Source organism: Dipodomys spectabilis, unplaced genomic scaffold, assembly GCF_019054845.1.
Source record: "Dipodomys spectabilis isolate Male_0828 unplaced genomic scaffold, ASM1905484v1 ptg000160l, whole genome shotgun sequence".
Taxonomy (NCBI): Eukaryota; Metazoa; Chordata; class Mammalia; order Rodentia; family Heteromyidae; genus Dipodomys; species Dipodomys spectabilis.
In genome coordinates this window covers 2,030,768-2,050,372 of record NW_024870837.1, presented here as the reverse complement: position 1 = coordinate 2,050,372, position 19,605 = coordinate 2,030,768, and the positions used below count along the sequence as shown (strand labels likewise).

The window sequence follows — 19,605 nt, the reverse complement described above, 5'->3', positions numbered from 1 at the left end:
AACCGCAGGGACTCGAACTCAGGTACTGGGAACTGCCTGTCAGCACAATTTGCCATATGATGGCAGAATGACACTCACCCATTCATGAATTGGGCCTTGCAGGCTGTGATTCAGATGCCAGCATTCCCAAAAAATGAATCGTGGAGTAAGAAGCTGATGGTGACACATGTTTTCCTTTTCTGTGAAAGTCCTGGGTGTCAGGTATGAAGTGCAAAATATATACAAACCTATATCCTATGTAATCAATGTAAGCACTGTTCTATGTGTCATAATTGTCAATAAAATGAACAGTTAATACATGAATAAAACAAAAAATAAAGTGAATAACTACACTGAATGCCACATATGTATATAAATATAAATCATATATTTAAAATTCACACAAATAGGATGTTTTCTGGTGGTGGGCATTGATTTCAGGCCTAAGGAACAGACCTAAATTTCTTGAATTCAAGGAGGCAAGCTTCCCCTTCCCACACAGTGCAACAACAGTGTTACCCAGACCATGAGTTCAAATCCCAGTCTTGGCAGAAAAAATGGCATCTCCATGCTATGTGATGCTCAATTCTTAGGGACTTCATTTGGCCTCTATTTAATGAATGTGATTGTTTAAATGCTTCATAAAGTATTAATTATTATCGACCAGTGTCCTATAATATAATTGTGTATAATTTTAACCTTGAATCATTCAAGAACTGCCCATTTAATCATGACATACATCACATTCCATTGGTAATCATATGAATAGGAATGAGTTTCTTAGGATCTCCTGCCATTTGGAGGTGGCAGGACCAGGATTTTAACTGTGGGCTCCAGCTCCTACCACTTAAACCTGACGATAGGGAACTCACAGGTCTGTCCAAGAACATCAGTAAGACCAATGATTAGGCAGGCACCAGTGGCTCTCAGCAGTCCTCCTTGATATTACAAGGCTGTGATAGGAGGATCATGGTCAAAGTCACCCATGCAGGAAAGTCCTTGAGACTCCTGTCCAATTTGTGCCAACAAAACCAGAAGTAAAGCCATGTGGCTCCATTGGTAGAGGACTAGCCTTGATCAAAAGCAGCTCACAGACTGTGCCCAGATCCTGAGTTCAAGGTCTGGGACTGGGAACAAACAGACATACACACCAATCTGTGCAGCCATCCGGCTAAAGCAGGTAACCTTCTTGTCTCCAACTGGATTGGACAGAGTTCCCTGGGAAAGGGGCTGCCATCATCTTGACTCCGCCCATTCTGCCTGCATCACAGGATTCCAGCCACACTCCCATTCTTTCATGGTTCTTTCTGACCAATGGGATACAAGAATGGTGGCCATGTCCACATTCCATACTGCCCAGTAGCACTGGGATTCCATCTGTTGGTTGACACCACTACCAGCAGTTGAGGAAGGTAGAGGTAGCTGAGTGATGAGCAGGAGACTCGAGGCCTAGGAGGAGAGGCCTTGCTCAGCCACCATGTGCCCACCTGCGCTCTGGCCCTCTCCCCCCCTTCTCCGTGGCACAGCATTTCAAACCTGGTGCTGCTGGCTCAAACCCATTTTGCCTCTTGGATTCGTCAGGCAATGGTGCAATGTGTACCTCTAGCCAGCTTGTGGCCCTGACCTGGTCCTGGCCCCCTTGTCCTCTGCTCTGGACCTGATGTCCGCCATTCCACTCCCATTGCTGTTCTCCCCACCTGGAGCAGCTGCCAACAGATTTTGCCAGCAGCACATGTGAGTGGCGGCCACACAGGCCCGCTCCCTGCAACCCCATATCACCCCCCCTCCCAACCAGGACCAGCGCCTCCTCTGTGCCCCACAGTCTGGCCCACGCCTTGCCATAAATTTGCCCCAGGAGTGGGGGTGGGTATTAACCCTAGGATCCCATCCCCATCTCCAGCGTCTAGTGTCTCAGGAAATGGGGAGATGCAGGGTTGGGTGATTAGTGGACACCACAGAGCCCCTGACCTGGAGCAGTGGGAGCCACACAGCCGCACATCTGCACCCTTCCTTTCCCTGGTGGGAACCTGGTGGGGAGCAGCATGTCCACACCTGCCTTCTGGGGTCTTTTCCCTTTTTCTGGGGATGGGAGGCATTGGATGCAGAAGATAGGCCCCCCCTTTCTGGGTGAACCCTTGTCTTCTGTGCTCGGTCATCCTTTCACCTGAAGACAGAGAGACAGAGAGAGAGATCATCTTTCTCCTTGTACAGCCTGACTGTGCTCAGGTGAGTAATCACTTGGCAAATTGCAGGTGTTGCATGGATGAGTCTTCTGTCACCAGTCTGGATGTGTGTGTGTGTGTGTGTGTGTGTGTGTGTGTGTGTGTGTGTGTGTGTGTGTGTGTGTGTGTAGCAGTGAGTGGTAACAAGGAGGCTGAATGCTTTGGTAACTTCTACCTGCTATCTTTTGGGCATGCATGGGCTTCATAGCTGAGGTCTAGGAGCCTGGAAACGTGAGACGCTTGAACAGGACACAGCACTATTAAATTACAAGAACAAGGGATCTGTGTGCCCTGGAACTGTGTACTCCATTGGGCCTGGTTGGTGGCAGTGGGAACTTGGGAGGACCTAGGAGTGCAGCCTGCAGGGGATGGCTTCCCCGGAGGACAGAGAGCATGGCCAACATTTAGTAAAGATATGAGTCCTGCTAGTATGGAGTGCAACAGCATAGGTCAGACTCTGGGTCTTCCAATCATGATCTCTGATGGGCGAGGCCAACTCTATTTTAAATCTTGAGCTGTGATCTTCAGATCTCACCCTCCTGAGTACCTAGGATTATCGGCATGAGCCTCTGGCACTGGGACTCTGGTTCTTTTTGGTATATTAGGGTTTGACCTCAAGGCCTTAGGCTTGCCAGTCAGGTCTTCTACCAGCTTTTCTGTCTTGGGCATTTCTGAGACTTAATATATGCTCAGGTTGGGGTGGATCACAGTCCTCCTATCTGTGACAGACATGAGCCACCAGGTTCAGTCCTCTGTAGTTGGGATGGTAGACATGTAGAGCCACGCTCAGTCAGTGGTTTAGATGGACTGTCACAAACTCAGTCCACAGCAGCCCATTTTTGACCACAGGTGAAGCTCTGGGTTGGGCCTCAACCATTGGACTTCAATCTTCTCATGGGACAGTTTTGAGAAAACAATTTATTAATACAGAGGGATCTCTAGAGCAGGGCCAGGCACAGAGTTAGGGGCTGTTAGATACGGTTCTTGGCAGTTCTGTGAGTATTTGACAGAAAATACCCAGAAAGATCTCAGATGGTGTGTGTTATTAATGTTGTGACAGGTATGGGATTATGAAACAAAACACGACTCTCTTTCTTTAATACCCAATCCCCATGAGGAACAGGATCCTTCACTTTGTTCAGATTTGAAGCTGGGGAAACTGAGGCACAGAGAAGCTGGGTGACCTACTTATGACTCCCAGCTGACAGGAAGCTCGGCCTGACTTCTCTGCCATGCTCCCTAGGACAATAGGTGTTATTCAGTCTACTTCTTGTGGTGGGAAGTCCACTTCTTTTCAGTCGTGGGGCTTGAACTCTGGGCCTGGGCCAGCTCCCTGAGCTCCTCAGCTCAAAGCTAGTACTCTATCACTTGAGTCACAGGGCCACTTCCAGTTTTCTGGTGGTTCTTTGGAAATAAGAATCTCACAGGTGTTCCTGCCCGGGCTGGCTATAAACCACAATCCTCATATCTCTGCCTCCATTGTACTTAGGATTACAGGCCTGAGCAACAGGTACCTGGCTTAAGTGTAATTTTGACCTTCTTTATTTTTTTTTCTCTCTCTCAGGAACTGATTGAATGGGTGCTGGAGGAGTTGGCCCAGCATCCCCAATGTAGTTGGAACCAAGGTGGCCCTCTCATTCTGGAGGTGGGCTGTGGGTCAGGAGCTGTCTCGCTCAGTCTGTTGTATCAGCTCCATGAGGTAAGTCCCTCTGTGCCCTGGCTAGACCGTGAACCGTGACAGTTATTCATTGTCTATCTAGCCGTACTGGATTCAGTACTGTGATCAATGACCTTTTCTAGCAAAAATTTCTTGTTAAAATTATGATACATAGCTATGGAATGAAAATTTAATGTCATCTTAAGAGAGTCATTTAGGGTTCTGGGAATGTGGCTTCATGGTAAAGTGATTGCCTAGCATGCATGAAACCCTGGGTTCAATTCCTCAGTAACACATAAACAGAAAAAGAAACACTGGAATTGGTCCTGTGCCTCAAGTGGTAGGAATTGAGCAAAAAAAAAAAAAAAAAAAAAAAAAAAAAAAAAAGCTGAGGAATAATTCCCAAGCGCTGAGTTTCAGCCCCAGGACTGCCAAAACAAGAACAGCAGCAACAACAACAATGAACATTTAGTTAGTAAATGCAAAATAAAGAATCCAAACTTGGAATATATAATTGTTCCTTCCATATTGATACTTGATAATAGTCACTAATTCATGTACGTTACCTATATTAGGATACTGTGTTGAAAAAAAGTTTTGTTCATTAGCTCAGGGCAATTAATGCCAGGAATGTGCTTAGATGTCAGGTGAAGATTAATTCTGGAAATTCAAAGATTCCAGGATTTTGAGAGGGGTCACTGCTAATCACAATGAGAAGGGTAGTCTAAGTGAGATTTGGAAATCATTTTGACCAGTCATAGCACCAAAAAGGCAGAAGCTAATTAACAGTCATGATAGAAGAGAAGGAATAACTCCAGATGGAAGCAAAAAAATGATAGTAGCTAAGGTATAGCAGAAACAGTTCTAGTGAACCATTTTTGGTTATTGAAGAACTAGTTATCAACTAGGCTTATTCCTCATTGCTTTAGCATTCTAAATCTCTTAGGCTAGATAAATGTGCCTCCTTCTATGCTGTTCTTTCATACCTGATATCCTTTGTTTTCTAAAAATCTGTCTTTCTATATTTCTCTATGAACATTTCCTAATACTAAATACATCTATACATATGTCACAGGATGCTAATGTAAGGGTCCCATAGCTCATGAGTCATTAATGTAACAAAATGGAAAAGGAGGAGATATTTATTGCTACCTCAATTTTTCTGAAAAGCTGCAATGTCATCATTTGGTTCAAATTTCCATTCTCTGTCTACATAGTGTCATTAAGTGAACATAAATGCAAATATGAGCCGGGTGCTGGTGGCTCTTGCCTCTAATCCTAGCTAAAACCAGAGGATTGTGGTTCAAATCCAGCCTGGTCAGGAAAGTCCATGAAACACTTATCTTCAATTAGCCATCAGAAACCCAGAAGTGGTGCTGTAGCTAAAGTGGTACAGCATTCAAGTTGAGCTGAAATGCTGAGAGACAGTGCCCAGGATCAGTGTCCAATCCCCACAATCAACAAAAAAGTGCAAATATGGCTTTAATTTTCCCCCAAAGGAATGATGAAGTCAATATTAATCTTCCCAAAGGATTCAGTGCACCTACTTTTGCTGAGTATGTAGATTTATGGGAGTGATATAGAGAAAGCATTACTTCTATGTGGAACGTGAAGCCACTTCCTTTCTAAATCACGCTTTATAATCACGTAATTTTGTAAAAAGGAGAATGGAAGAATTGTTGGGAGCTGACAGTAAAGCTCCAACCTCATTTTGACCCTTGTGCTCACTTGAAGGCACGTACAAGGAACTGGCTTTCATGAAAAACACCAGGTGTCCGGGTGTGCCTTGCTATGTCTGTAGAATTTGTTTTACTTTCTATCAGATGACCTGGTCTTGTTTCTTTCTGCACCCTTGTTTTTATTAAAATTTTCCTTGCTTTTCTGCACTATGGTGACCTTAGGCTACCCCTTGACTTCTAATAGTACAAATAAGGAGAGTTAAAAATAAACGGGGCTGCAGTCTTGAGCTGCAGACCTCCCGACCCCATCCTTTGTCTTATGTCTTTATTTTTCCATCCTCGCCCCCTAAATCAGGAGTCTCTTTCATTGCCAGCTGGTTCCGGCAAGTGGCGCCTGAACAGGGACCCTGAAAACCTGGGATCAAGGCAGAGGACCCCGCTAAGGTAAGAGTACGTGTCCGGAAAAAGAGTGGGTGATAGTATAGTCGGGAGTAAGAAATTATGGGTCAAGGAAACAGCCGCACATTATATGTGCAGGCTCTTAAGGGCATGATTCAAGCTCTAGGAGTAAAAGTTGGACAGAGTCAATTAGAGAGCTTCTTTCGCTTTATTGAGGAAGTATTCCCCTGGTTTCCGGAGGAAGGAACCATTAGTTTAGAAACTTGGCAAAAAATAGGAAAAATGATTCAGGAGCATTATGATGCAAGTGGCCCTGAAAAAACCCCAGTGGATGCTTTTACACTTTGGAATTTAGTTCGAGACTCTCTGGACCCCAGACATGAACAAATAAAATTTAATCAGTTGATTAGGAAAGTTGGACAGGGTAACGAGTCTCGCCCTGCCCCAGGAGCACATACTGCTGCCCAAAAGAAATCAAATACATTGATAAAAGTTGAATCTATTGAGTCAGAAAATGAGAAAAATTCAGATGGCTCGGATGCTGAGGAAAAGTCAGATGACTCAGATACTGAGGAAAAAATATATGATGAGCCTATTGAGGATAAAACAGTCCATTTTGAGGAAATGTTAAATTCTTTTATGAAAAAAATTGTCACAGATTGAAGCAATGCAACGACCCCCTTTAAGGGTGAATGTTTGTGAGCCCTCTTTAACAGCTCTAGGGGACTCAGATTTCTTTCCGCCACCCCCTCTGCCTGTTATTCCCCAGGGGCAGTCTACTCGGTCTGCGCAGCTTAGTTGGCCCAGGCCTTTGAAGTTATCTAGTCCTCCTAATGATGAATTCCCTCTTGGGACAGGGGCTATTTGCCCTCCCAGGCATAGTGCCTTGCAGCTCTCATTATCACAGGCTGATCAAAGAGGGGAGGATATTTCTGGTTTTCATTTATTTCCTGTAATGGAGGACCAAAACCAACAAAGAACTCACCAACCTATTCAATTTAAACAAATAAGAGACTTGAAAAACGCTTGCGCTCAATATGGACCTACAGCTCCATTTACGCAGGTAATTTTGGAAACATTGTCCACTGATGCTTTATGATTGGAAACAATTAGCCAGAGCTTATCTTAGTGGAGGAGATTACTTGTTGTGGAAGTCTGAATTTGTGGAACAGTGTCAGGCCACAGCAGAGGTTAATAGGGCTAATAATATACCTACTACTTTTGCAAAGCTTGCTGGGGAAGGTGCTTATAATGACATCCATACCCAGTTAAATTACCCTGTGGGCACATATGCTCAGATTAATGCCGCTGCTAAGCGTGCCTGGAAGAAACTTCCTAACTCTAATAAGACTGAGGATCTTTCTAAAATTAGACAAGGACCAGATGAACCTTATCAAGACTGTCTCTCGGTTACTAGAGGCAACAAGCCGTCTCATCCAAGATGGGGATGCCGGTATGGTTCTTGTACAATTGGCATATGAAAATGCTAATGCAGCTTGCCAAGCAGCCATTAGACCACTTAGAAAAAAAGGAGGAATAACTGATTATATTCGGCTCTGTGCTGACATTGGCTCATCCTATATGCAGGGCCTCACACTGGCTGCTGCACTTCAGGGACAAACCATAACTGAATTCCTCCGCTCTCCCCAGGGAGGCAAAAATGGAGGAAGATGTCCCCGAATTGCAGGATCTCCTGGCAGCTGTTTTTCTTGCGGCTAAATGGGCCATCTAATAACTCAATGTCCTAATCAGAAAAAGGGAGCTAAACTAAGGAGATGCCCCCGATGTAATAAGGGAAGACATTGGGCCAGGGATTGTAAATCTGCTTTTGATAGTGCTGGCCATCCGATTCTGGAAAACTGGCAGAGGGGCCAGCCCCTGGCCCCTCAACAAAAAAACGGGGCAGCCCCGTCCTTTTCACGGCTTCAAGCCTACCTGCTGGCAACCAACAGCAACAACAACAAATGGTTTCCAGTCTCCTCAGAGCAACCCCAGGAAGTGCAGGATTGGACCTCTGTTCCTCCACCTACACAGTATTAACTCCTGAGATGGGAGTTCAAGCTCTGCCTACGGGCATAGTTGGCCCCATTCCAAAAGGAATTGTTTGTCTGTTATTAGGCCGCAGTAGCTTGGAATTGAGAGGCCTACATATTACCCCAGGAGTGATATATCAAGTCTATACTGGAGAAATAAAAATTATGGCCTCAGCGCCTACTGGAGTTATATCTATTTCTGCTGGGCAAAGAATCACTCAGCTGGTCCTAGTTCCTTTAATCTCTGTTGGAAATTCTGTTACTTCTGTCCCTAGAGGCACAAAATATTTTGGGGCCTCAGATGTAATTTGGATTCAAAATATAAAACAAGGAAGGCCTGAACTTATAATTTATATTCAAGAAAAGCCTTTTCAAGGTGTGCTGGATACTGGAGCATATGTATCTGTAATAGCGAAAAAATATTGGCCTTCTCACTGGCCCCTTATTGTCTCTCTCACATCCTTAAAAGGAATTGGCCATGCTATAGATCCACAGCAATGCAGTGCTATTCTCAATTGGAAAGATGATGAGGGCCATTCTGGAACTTTTCAGCCTTATGTGCTGGATCATTTGCCCATTAATTTGTGGGGGAGAGATATTATGGAAAAAATGGGAGTTTATTTGTTGAGTCCAAATGATGTAGTCACTCGACAACTCTTAGATCAAGGACTGTTACCTTCAGGGGGACTAGGGATTGATCAACAAGGCATTCGAGAGCCCATTCAGCCACAGCCCCGACCAAATAGACTAGGTTTAGGATATTTTTAGCGGGGGCTGCTGCTCATCCTGCCCCTCACGCCGATCCTATTACATGGTTATCAAAAACTCCGGTGTGGGTGGATCAGTGGCCCCTATCAAATGAAAAGATTATTGTTGCCCAGCAGCTGGTGCAGGAACAGCTGGAATTGGGCCATATAGCTCCCTCTACTTCTCCATGGAATTCACCTATTTTTGTTATCAAAAAGAAATCTGGAAAATGGAGACTTCTTCAAGATCTCCGGCGAGTAAATGTCACTATGGAACTTATGGGGCCGTTACAACAAGTTTTGCCCTCCTCAATGGCCATTCCACAAAATACATACAAAATAATAATTGATTTAAAAGACTTTTTATACCATACGCCTTGCCTCTCAAGATTGCAAACGTTTTGCATTTAGTGTCCCTTCTACTAATTTTAAAGAACCCATAAAACGGTACCATTGGTTAGTATTGCCTCAAGGCATGGCAAATAACCCCACCTTGTGTCAAAGTTTGTAGCCCGGGCTCTTTCTTTTACTCGCCAAAAATTTCCTTCCGTTTATATTATTCATTATATGGATGATATATTGTTAGCTCATTTAAACCCTACAGTACTACGACAAGTTTTTGGACAATTAAAACTAGACCTTACCTCTTTTGGATTAATTGTAGCCAATGATAAAGTGCAAGAGCATCCTCCGTTCACTTAACTTGGTTATATTTTGGGTCCTTATTATTTTACTAGTCAAAAATTACAGATTAAAACTTCTCATTTGCCTACTTTACATGGTTTTCAGAAATTTCTGGGAGATATTAATTGGCTTTGCCCTTATCTTAAATTATCTACAGCTGAATTAAAACCTTTATTTGATTTGTTAAAAGGAGACCCTAACCCTGCATCCCTCAGAGAATTAACAATTGAAGCGGCTAAAGCTTTAAAAATAGTAAATTCTGCTATCTCTTCCCAAAATGTAAATTATATTGATTATTCAGCTCCTTGGGAAGCTTATATTTTAACTACACCTCATTCTCCCACAGCGGTCCTCTGGCAGAAGGGACCCCTTCTATGGCTTTCTTTATCTGCTACTCCTTCAAAAGTATTAACTCCTTATTATGAATTGGTGGCTACTTTAGTTCACATGTGCCGTGTGGAATCTTGTAAATATCTTGGACGAGATCCACATGTTATTTACATTCCCTATACATTACAACAGCAGGAATGGCTTTATTTTCATTGTGATTCCTGGGCTATTGCTTGGGCTAACTTTATGGGCACAATTTCACATCATTATCCCTCTAACAAATTGCTTCAATTTGCCTCTTTTTATACTTTCATATTTCCTCACGTGGTATCTTTATCACCTCTTTCTTTGGCTGCCTTAGTGTTTACAGATGGATCATCTAATGGAATGGCTGCTCTTACTATTGATGGAAATACTACATCCTGGGATACTGGTCTTTCTTCAGCCCAGGAAGTTGAGCTTCCAGCAGTTTTACAAACCCTTACGCTTCTGCCTACTAGTGCTTTTAATTTATATTCAGATAGTCATTATGTTATTCGAGCCCTTCGGGTTATTGAAACTGTCCCCTTTCTTGGAACAGCAAATTCCACTATTCAAACTCTTTTTCGCCAAATAGAGCTTCTTCTTCACTCTCGCACTTGTCCATGTTATTTTGGATTTATACGTGCCCATACTAAACTTCCTGGTCCATTAAGTGAGGGCAATGCTATTACAAACAAGACTACTCAAGTTTTTCTTACTCAAATTGATTTGGCAAAACAATCACATGCCATCCATCATCAAAACAGTCGTGCTTTACGCCGACAATTCCAAATCACTCGTGAGGCAGCTCGTCAAATTGTAAAGACCTGTCCTAGTTGTACTACTTTCTTACCAGTGCCCTCCATTGGAATTAACCCTCGAGGTTTAGTTGCCAATTAGATCTGGCAAATGGACATTACTCATATTCCATCCTTTGGACGGCTTCGCTTTGTTCATGTTACTATACTTATTCTAATTTTATTATAGCTACTCTCGTTGCTGGGGAGACTAGCAAGCATTGTATTTCCCATTCTCTGCTTTGTTTCGCCACTATGGGACTTCCTAAATATATTAAAACTGACAATGGTCCTGGATATGTCGGACAAGCTTTTCAAAATTTTTGTAAACCTTAACAGATTATTCACTCTACAGGTATTCCCTATAATCCTCAAGGTCAAGGAATTGTTGAACTAGCTAATGGTTTGCTCAAACATCAAATTTTTAAATTAAAAGGTGGGGAATTATACCCCATCTCTCCTGTTAATATTCTTTCTCATGCTTTGTTTGTACTAAATTTTTTAAACTTAGATTGTAATGGCCTTTCTGCAGCACAGCGGTTTTGGGAAAAAAGAGAGCAAAGAGTTTTTGCTCAAGTAAAGTGGAAGGATCCGTTAACAGGTGCTTGGCATGGGCCCAATACGGTTTTAACATAGGGTCGAGGATATGTTTGTGTTTTCTCACAGGAAGAAAATGACGCCAGCTGGTTGCCTGAACGCTGCGTTAGGATTGTGGAGACTTATGCAGATGACACAAACGCTGACCCATTGGGCTTACATGCCGGATTCCCCGACTGTGCACCCAGCCACCTGGGAGGGAGTTGACGTACTCATTCATGTTAATAGAGCAGCATACGGTACAGCCCCCGATCCTTTCATCCAATATATAAAAATAGGAAATTTCTCAGCTTCAGGTATTGGAACTCCTTTATGTTTTACCACCAATTTTAAAAGTTCCATTCCAGGCTGTACTTTTATGCAATCCATGACTCATAAAATTCGGATCCCAGACAAAAATCTAATGTACAATATACAAATGACATCCTTGCCAGGTGGCCAATTAGTTTATGCAAATTCTACTCCGTCCTATAGGATACCCCGTTGCATTAATTCTTCACAGATAGAATCTACAGGAGAGCCTCATCCAATAAGGTGCAGGCATTTACAGCCATTTGTTACCAATATTTCTGGAACTAATTCTCAATTATTGGATTGGTCTGGAGCTAATCTTACTAATAAGTTCAATCCTGGATTGTGGTGGATGAATGGGCAACCTCGACATCATGTTTGGAGGTGGCTGCACTTAATAATATAACTTGGCCCAATTCATCCCTTTAAAAAAAATTATGAGTTGTGTATCCCCACCCCATGTTATTATGTATGGACCATTTAATAATTCAGTAGGAGCTAATTATTTTAATGTTACCTGTTCTAATTGTTTTTTTACTAATTGCTTATATAGTGGCATAACTGAATCCATACTTATTGTTAGACAACCACCTTTTGTTATGCTTCCTGTAAATATTTCTGAAACTTGGTATGAAGATTCTGGTATTCAGGTGTTAAAACAATTGAAAGAACTAATGCGCCCTCGTAGGTTTGTTGGGCTACTTATAGCTGGTGTTCTAGCCTTTATTTCGTTAGCTGCCTCCTCAGCAGCAGCTGCTGTGGCATTAATTCGAAATGTACAAACTGCCCATTATCTTAATCAGCTTGCTCATAATACTACACAGGCTCTACACTTTCAAGGTAGGATTGAAGATAAGGTAGAACAAAAACTCGAAGCCTTATATGAGTCAGTATTATCTTTAGGAGAACAAGTTCGCGCTCTGCAAACTTTACAGGGAGTGTGCTGTCATGCCAGGTTTGATTTTATTTGTGTGACTCCTCATATATATAATGAATCAAATTACTCATGGGAAAAGGTTGTAGCACATCTTAATGGTATCTGGCACCATAATGACTTGTCTTTAGATCTTTTTCAGCTTCACAGGCAAATTGCCGGATTAGAACAAGCCCCACCACTGGACACTGAAGTGGCCAAAATAGCTAACAAGATGTTTGAACAATTTCAACACTATATCCCTTCCCTGTCTAATGCTAAAGGATTTTTAATGACATTGCTTGGCCCCAGTGAACTTTTATTGTTGGTTTTTCTTTGCCTTCCTTGTATCATATGTGTCCTGCAAAACTCTCTTACGAGTTTAGCCAGTCAGTTACATAAGATCAAGCTCCAAATAAATGAATTTCTCCCGAGAGGAACTGCAGCCAGAGACGGGTAAGAGGGGGTCCAGTCTGACCAACCTAAGACAGGGTCTTCAGCTTTGCTCTGAAGAAGTTCCCAAAGACGGGTAAGGCAGACAAGGTGATCCACCCAACCTGAGACAGGCGGGTTCACTTCTTCAAAAAAAAAGATGGGGGAGGTGTTGGGAGCCGACAGTAAAGCTCCAAGGTCATCTTGACCCTTGTGCTCACTTGAAGGCACGTACAAGGAACTGGCATTCATGAAAAACACCAGGTGTCCGGGTTTGCCTTGCTATGTCTGTAGAATTTGTTTTACTTTCTATCAGATTACCTGGTCTTGTTTCTTTCTGCACCCTTGTTTTTATTAAAAATTTCCTTGCTTTTCTGCACTATGGTGACCTTAGGTTACCCCTTGACTTCTAATAGTACAAATAAGGAGAGTTAAAAATAAACGGGGCTGCAGTCTTGAGCTGCAGACCTCCCGACCCCATCCTTTGTCTTATGTCTTTATTTTTCTGTCCTCGCCCCCTAAATCAGGAGTCCCTTTCGTTGCCGGCTGGTTCTGGCAAAGAATGATTGTTTCCAATGCAAGTCATATATGAGAGAATGGACTTAACTGGAAAAAAAGAGTCCATCTTGAGAAAATAGGAATTATACTAGCAATGAATCTGGTGGCTAAGATTACATTTCTTTTCTTTCTTTTCCTTTTCTTATATTCTTTTTTGTAGTTGTTGGTCGTGGTACTTGAAATCTGGGACTGGGCGCTGTCCTTCTGCAATGCAGCTCAAGGCTAGTGCTCTTCCACTTGAGCCACAGTATCACTCCCAGTTTTCTGGTAATTATTGGAGAAAAGAGTCTCTAGGACTTTCCTACCTGGGCTGGCTTTAAACCCCAATCCTCGGATCTAACCACACCCAGCTTAGGATCACATTTCTAACATTGTACACTCCAGATATGTAATGTATATGTTCATCTATCTTTATGTTAATTATTGAGTTAAAAATCTGGGCTACAGGTTAGACTTTACACTCACAAAATTGTTTGCAGTTTAAAAGTTGATACTCCTGGAAAAATAAAACCTAAGAAGGTAAAGGAGTCTGAGAAGTTCAATTTTCATCAAGCCTAGGCAGAACAGGCTTTGAGACACTACCTATAATTAAACAGCCAAAAGCTGGAATACCAGTCATGAGCAAGATTGCTGAATAAGAGCATGAGGATTTTGCATACATACATACAAACATACACATACACACAAAGGGACTTATATGTGCACACAAAAATACACAAATGAAACAACTCTCAGAATATGTAAAAAAGTTAGAAAACAATTGAAAATATGTCCTGAGTAAGACTAGAATCAAGTGATAATTTTTAATATTAGAAATCCCTCAAGTGAACTTTCCCCCCAAAATTTGAGAATATTACATAGGTAGGAATCAGAGATAGTAAGAGAGTCAAGCAACATTATTAACGGGACAGGATCCATGGAGGAATGAATCAGGGAACCATATAGGTGCATATAAAAATGTTCATATCTTGTGTGAATTGTTAGAACATCTTTGAAAATAGTACATAAACAGTCTGAGCAGTCAGTCTAGTGGATAAGATCATAGGAGAAGTTCAGAATTGCTAGTCTGTTTCTAGAGTAAATAAACAATGGGATACAAGCCTGGAATTCTAGCACTTCGACAGGAGATTAGAGAATGGAATTACATTGCAATACCTTCCCTGGACCAGGTAGAATAATTTTGTCTCAATAAAACAAACCAAACAACAAAAAAGGAATACACAGTTGGAATTTTGGGCTAATTTTCTAATTATGTTTTGAGAAGTCAAGTTTCCTATTGAAATGCAACTCATATATATCCTCACTTGTATTTTAAATACTCTATTACAGAACATTCTAGATGCAAAATGGCTCATCATTTCCATCCAAAAATTTGCAAAACTAAGTAAGCACCATTCTGTTGGATTCCAAAGAAATGTTGAAGGATTACAAGAGCTTAAGCCTGGAGAAATAGCAAAGTTCATCTAATGTAGGACTTTGTAGACCTTGCTAAATTAAAATTTAGATTTAAAATATGTATTTTTGTTTTGTTTGTAATTTTATATTCTATAGGATACTACAAAATTTTTTAAGTAGAGGGATTAATGGACAAATTCACAAATGATTCTTGCATTCTATTTTCCTAGAATATTCTTTCAAGAGAGTTATAAATAGAACACAGTTAATAAATAATTCTCACAGTTCATATATACCATGTTAATGTGAATAATCTAGACAGAGTTGCTAAAAAATGGATGATATTAATTTATAAATTTAGAAAAACAGCAATTTTTGAGGGTTTGGTTTAAAATGGTATGAAGAGAGTAATTGTGTGACATCTTTTTTCAACCACTAAGTAACACAGGAAGCCATTTCCTTATTTACGTGCCTCTGTATACATTGAGAAAAATGCTAGGTTTGGGGTTTGTACTCAACTTTGTTTTATTGGTTTGCCTAGAGCTTGAACTCTTGGCCTGGGCAGTGTCTCTGAGCCTGTTTATGCTCAAGGCTCATGCCCTACCACTTCAGTGCCACTTGTGTCTGGCTTTTGCGGAGAAGTAAATTAGAGATAAGATTTTAAGAAACCTTCCTACCAGGGTGGGCTTTGAATAATTTTCCGATCTTAGCTTCCTGAATATCTATGATAATTAAAAAAGTATAAATATAAATAATATTTGCAAGTGATCTGATCTTAAGAATACCAGTGGAGGAAAAATTATGCAGCTCAGTTTATTGTGGTGTTCTTTCCAGAACATGGAGGGCATCACATTAGCAGAGGTGTAGTATTTTTCACAATAGAGATAAGCTATTCATGATATGAATTAAGGAATTTTAGGGTGCCCCTTACAAGTTGGAAACTGTTGGGCTAGATGACTTCATGTCATAAATCTTGGGATTGATAGGCATAGAAATAACAGCTTACTCTGATAAAAAAAATTGCTTACTCTTGACGAATTAATTATTACAGATGCTTCATAGTTTTATCCTCTACCAGAATGTGGTTATTTTTCTGTTGAGTTCTCAATTTGTACACTCCATTGGAAAATGGGTCTATTGCAGAATTTCATAACATACAAAAAAGTACTGTTGTGAATCTCTAAAGTATGGAATGTTGAGAATTTAAAAATGAGTAATTATGAGTAGTTATTTGTCAAAGAATTTTGAAAAAAACATATACTCTGTCCTCTTAACAACTTATTTAATTTTAAAAGTTATAGGTTTCCATAGCATTAAAGTGTTTTTCTGTTTTAGAATGAGAAAGTAATAAATTTATTCTTTTTCAAAAAATTCGGCAAGTATATTATGAAAATATTGTCTAGTTGGATAACAATCACGTTGATGACCCTCTGATAAAAAAGAGGTAATCAATTTGAATTAGATGTCAAATAGAATTGAATTTTAAAATATTGCTACATAAAGAATAATATTTACTGTGCCAATACAGTAAAATTACATTTTATGCAGCTTATTTGTTCAATTTTATTATCAAATTGATGTACAGTGAGGTTACAGTAATTGTAAGGTAGTGAATACAAACCATTTCAAACTTGTTACCCCTCCTGCATTTTTCTCACAGTTTTCCTTCACCCCTTCACCCCTCACAAGTTATAATGTACATTTCCAACATGTTGTCTTGTGAGTGTTGCTATTGCATTGGTTTTTCCTTTTTCTTTTGTCTCACCATTTTGCTTTTCCTCTTCCCTATTTAAGGTAAATGCATACACAATACAAAATCAATTACAGCAGGAATGAACTATAGGGGAAAAATCCAAAGAAAACAAATCACATAGTTTATCAAAAACAACAACCACAAATGAAAAAATCTGGTTCCATATCTTGGAATTCATTTTGCTGAGCATCAGCTTATATGGTTATATATGTACGCAGTACAAAGCCACTGGAAAATAATAGCTGCATGGACACTATATCATGAAAAGAGCATGTTAACTTTTGGATGGTAAAGGTGGAATTAGGATTGGTGAATTCGCGGTTCTGATAAAGGAATTTCAAGAGTTTTAAAGTTATGACAGGTAAATTTGAATTGTTCAAAAATTTTAACAACTTAGCCTATTAAGAAAATTTAAAATTACCTGGGAGAATAGGCTTTCATGCAAAGAAATCCACGGAGACTTAGTAGAGAGGAAGCAATGTGGGTGAAGATGGCTCTTTTTCACACTAAACAAACAAACCTCAGAAACGTTGCTGTAAATCCTGTTGGTTCCCTTGGAATTATCCTTACCCAGGAAATATATTCTCACTGTGTGAAACAAGGTTGTATTGGAATTTAAATTCAAGTTCTTAAAAAAAATAAGACATCAAAATTTGTGAATTTACCTTTAATTACCAAACAGTAAATCTCTGAAAAAGATAATTTGAGTCAAAATATTTAGGGAGAAAGTTCTCTCCAAAATGAAAGAAGGTGTTGGGTTTACACATTTCTGTTCGTAACACTTTCCACAATGTCTTTGCATGTGAAGCAGTGAAACAGAAAAAAATCTGATTGTATAATTCAAACCAATGATTTCACATTTCTAAGTGGCTCACAAAAAAATAATATCCTTAATAACATGAGGTAGTGAAGACTTCTCTTATTACATAAGCCAAAATGTTTTGGGTTCAGAAAAGAATTGAGCAAATGGAAAAGTTAAGAAAACATAGTTCTTAGAAGCCCTAGCTAAGCGTATTGGCTTCAGCAGTGAAGGGAGTCCAAACTTTTTTATATAAATTGTGTTAATATTTTTTGGAGGGTCCGGTCATGGGGCCTGAACTCTGGGCCTGGGCTCTGTCCCTCAGCTCTTCTGGTCAAAGTTAGCGCTCTACCACTTGAGCCACAGCACCACTTTCGGCTGTTTTCTTTTTGCTTATGTGGTGCTTAGGAATCGAATCCAGGGTCTCAGGAATTCAAGGCAAGTGCTCTACCAAAGAGCCAACTTCCCAGCCCTAAATTGTGTTAATATTTTTACTAACTAAAGTGATTTTACAGAGCCTATTTGGCTCACTACAATGCCGAACAGATTGAATGGAGACATGAAAATAAATTCCACATCCAAATGAGGCAACTTAAAGAGTTTTCAAAGAGAAATCATGAAGATGTAACAGTGATGGATCCCGTATAGTCCTTCAGCTTCACTAGACTTGAAGCCAAGATGTTGTGATTAATTGGAAATCAGGCAAGAGCTAAGAGGAGGACATAGAAGCAAGACATAGAATCATTGTCCTTTTGTAACAGGCACTGTCTTTCTAGGTATAGGTGATTTAACTCTACTCTCCTCCATACATCTTGGTGAACAAATGCAAGATCAAGAGAAAAATAATATATTGAAATAATTTTGCATAGAATAACTTCATTGTTCCTTATATGGTATCTAAGGAGAGTCTTAAGATAGAAGATAAAAGTGCAGTATTTTTCAGTTTCTTTTAACCATCTTCTTAGCAAAATATATCTTTTAGGTTAGAATTGATTGAACCAAAAAGTGATGGAGTATTTATTTTTGTGGGCACTTTAGACACAAGAAGACTTTCAAGGTAAAAGAAAAAAGAAAAAATACAGCCAAATATTTGTGATCACAGCTTCTTGGACTGTTTTCTGGAGACAAAGTTTTACATTAGATTTCTTCTCATTGACATAGATGTTGTTTCATGGCAACCAAATGCAAGAGGGAAGTTTAATAGACTCGCCTGGCCAATTGAACAGCATGAAAGAAGAAAATGGCAAATAATATTTAATGAATTACTTTGACCAATTATTTTGCCAGAAGAAAGAAGGAAAAAATATAATTCAAAATCAATTGACTTAAAAGTATGAAAAAATAATAGTGAAGAGAGATTAGAGAAAACATAGAGGATTGTTTTCTCTCCAATGGAATAATGGGTTCTTGATCTTGTTTCTTCCCTTCTATCTTCACAAGCTATCAAGTGTGTCTCACGACTGGATTATCCAGTTCAGACAGAGAACTCGTAGAAGAAAGATACTATTTGCAGCAGATGTAGATGATTTATAACCTTAGACAATCTATTTAAATCTGTTCAAAATTCTCTCCTATCCCAAACTTCTCTCTTTGGACAGCTTTGTTTACTTTTCCCAAGACTACCCTTCATTAACTGCTTAAAATTTAGGGAGGAAATATTCATACTCTCTAGAAATTTCTGGATGGTTGTCATTTCTGTGTGTTTTTGTTTTTTGTTGTGTTTTTAAACTGAATTTCAAAAGGTTGTGCAAGTGTGTTACAATTAAATATATCCATCTAATTGTCCAATGCTCTTGGATCAGAGTCACTCCTTCCATCATTCTCAACCAAACGCTTCTCCAAGATTTATTTCAGATTTACCACTTCCTTTATCATATGTGTACATTGAGTATTCTAGCTGTACTTGCCCCTTGTTCATTTTTCATTCATTCTATGTCTTTACTATAATTCCTTTCTGTTTTCAATTTCCTGATAGTCATCCTGTTAAACTGTCTATTAATAATTTGAAAGGTTTATATACATTTCATGGCGTTTCCATTCTGCATATGCTTGGACTAATGTCAGCTTATATTTCCATAATTCATTCATCTGCAGTAACAATTTGCAATACTGGAGACGTGAAGCACCTAAACATGATTTTATTCTCATTCATTTGGAAGATTAATCTTTAGTCAAAAAGAAAGTTAAAAAATGGCATCGAATGTATTCCTAGCTACTAATTTTTATTAATGGCTTTGTACAGCGGTGTGATTGTTTTATTTTACATGGTATAATATTTTCTACTACCTATAAGTTTTGGAAAAACAAGAAAACTAAAATT

At 39.9% G+C, this 19,605-nt stretch overlaps 1 protein-coding gene and 1 pseudogene across 1 annotated transcript; both read left to right on the top strand.

Moving 5' to 3' along the window:
* The first annotated feature begins 6,603 nt into the window (after window positions 1-6,603).
* On the top strand, window positions 6,604-7,655 carry LOC122119034 (annotated as a pseudogene).
* Window positions 7,656-7,711: 56 nt separating this feature from the next.
* On the top strand, window positions 7,712-8,737 carry LOC122119033 (endogenous retrovirus group K member 21 Pro protein-like). The gene is made up of 2 exons (XM_042692971.1): window positions 7,712-7,722; window positions 7,867-8,737. The coding sequence occupies exons 1-2, from the start codon at window positions 7,712-7,714 to the stop codon at window positions 8,735-8,737; spliced, it is 882 nt and encodes a 293-aa protein (XP_042548905.1).
* The last annotated feature ends 10,868 nt before the right edge of the window (window positions 8,738-19,605 follow it).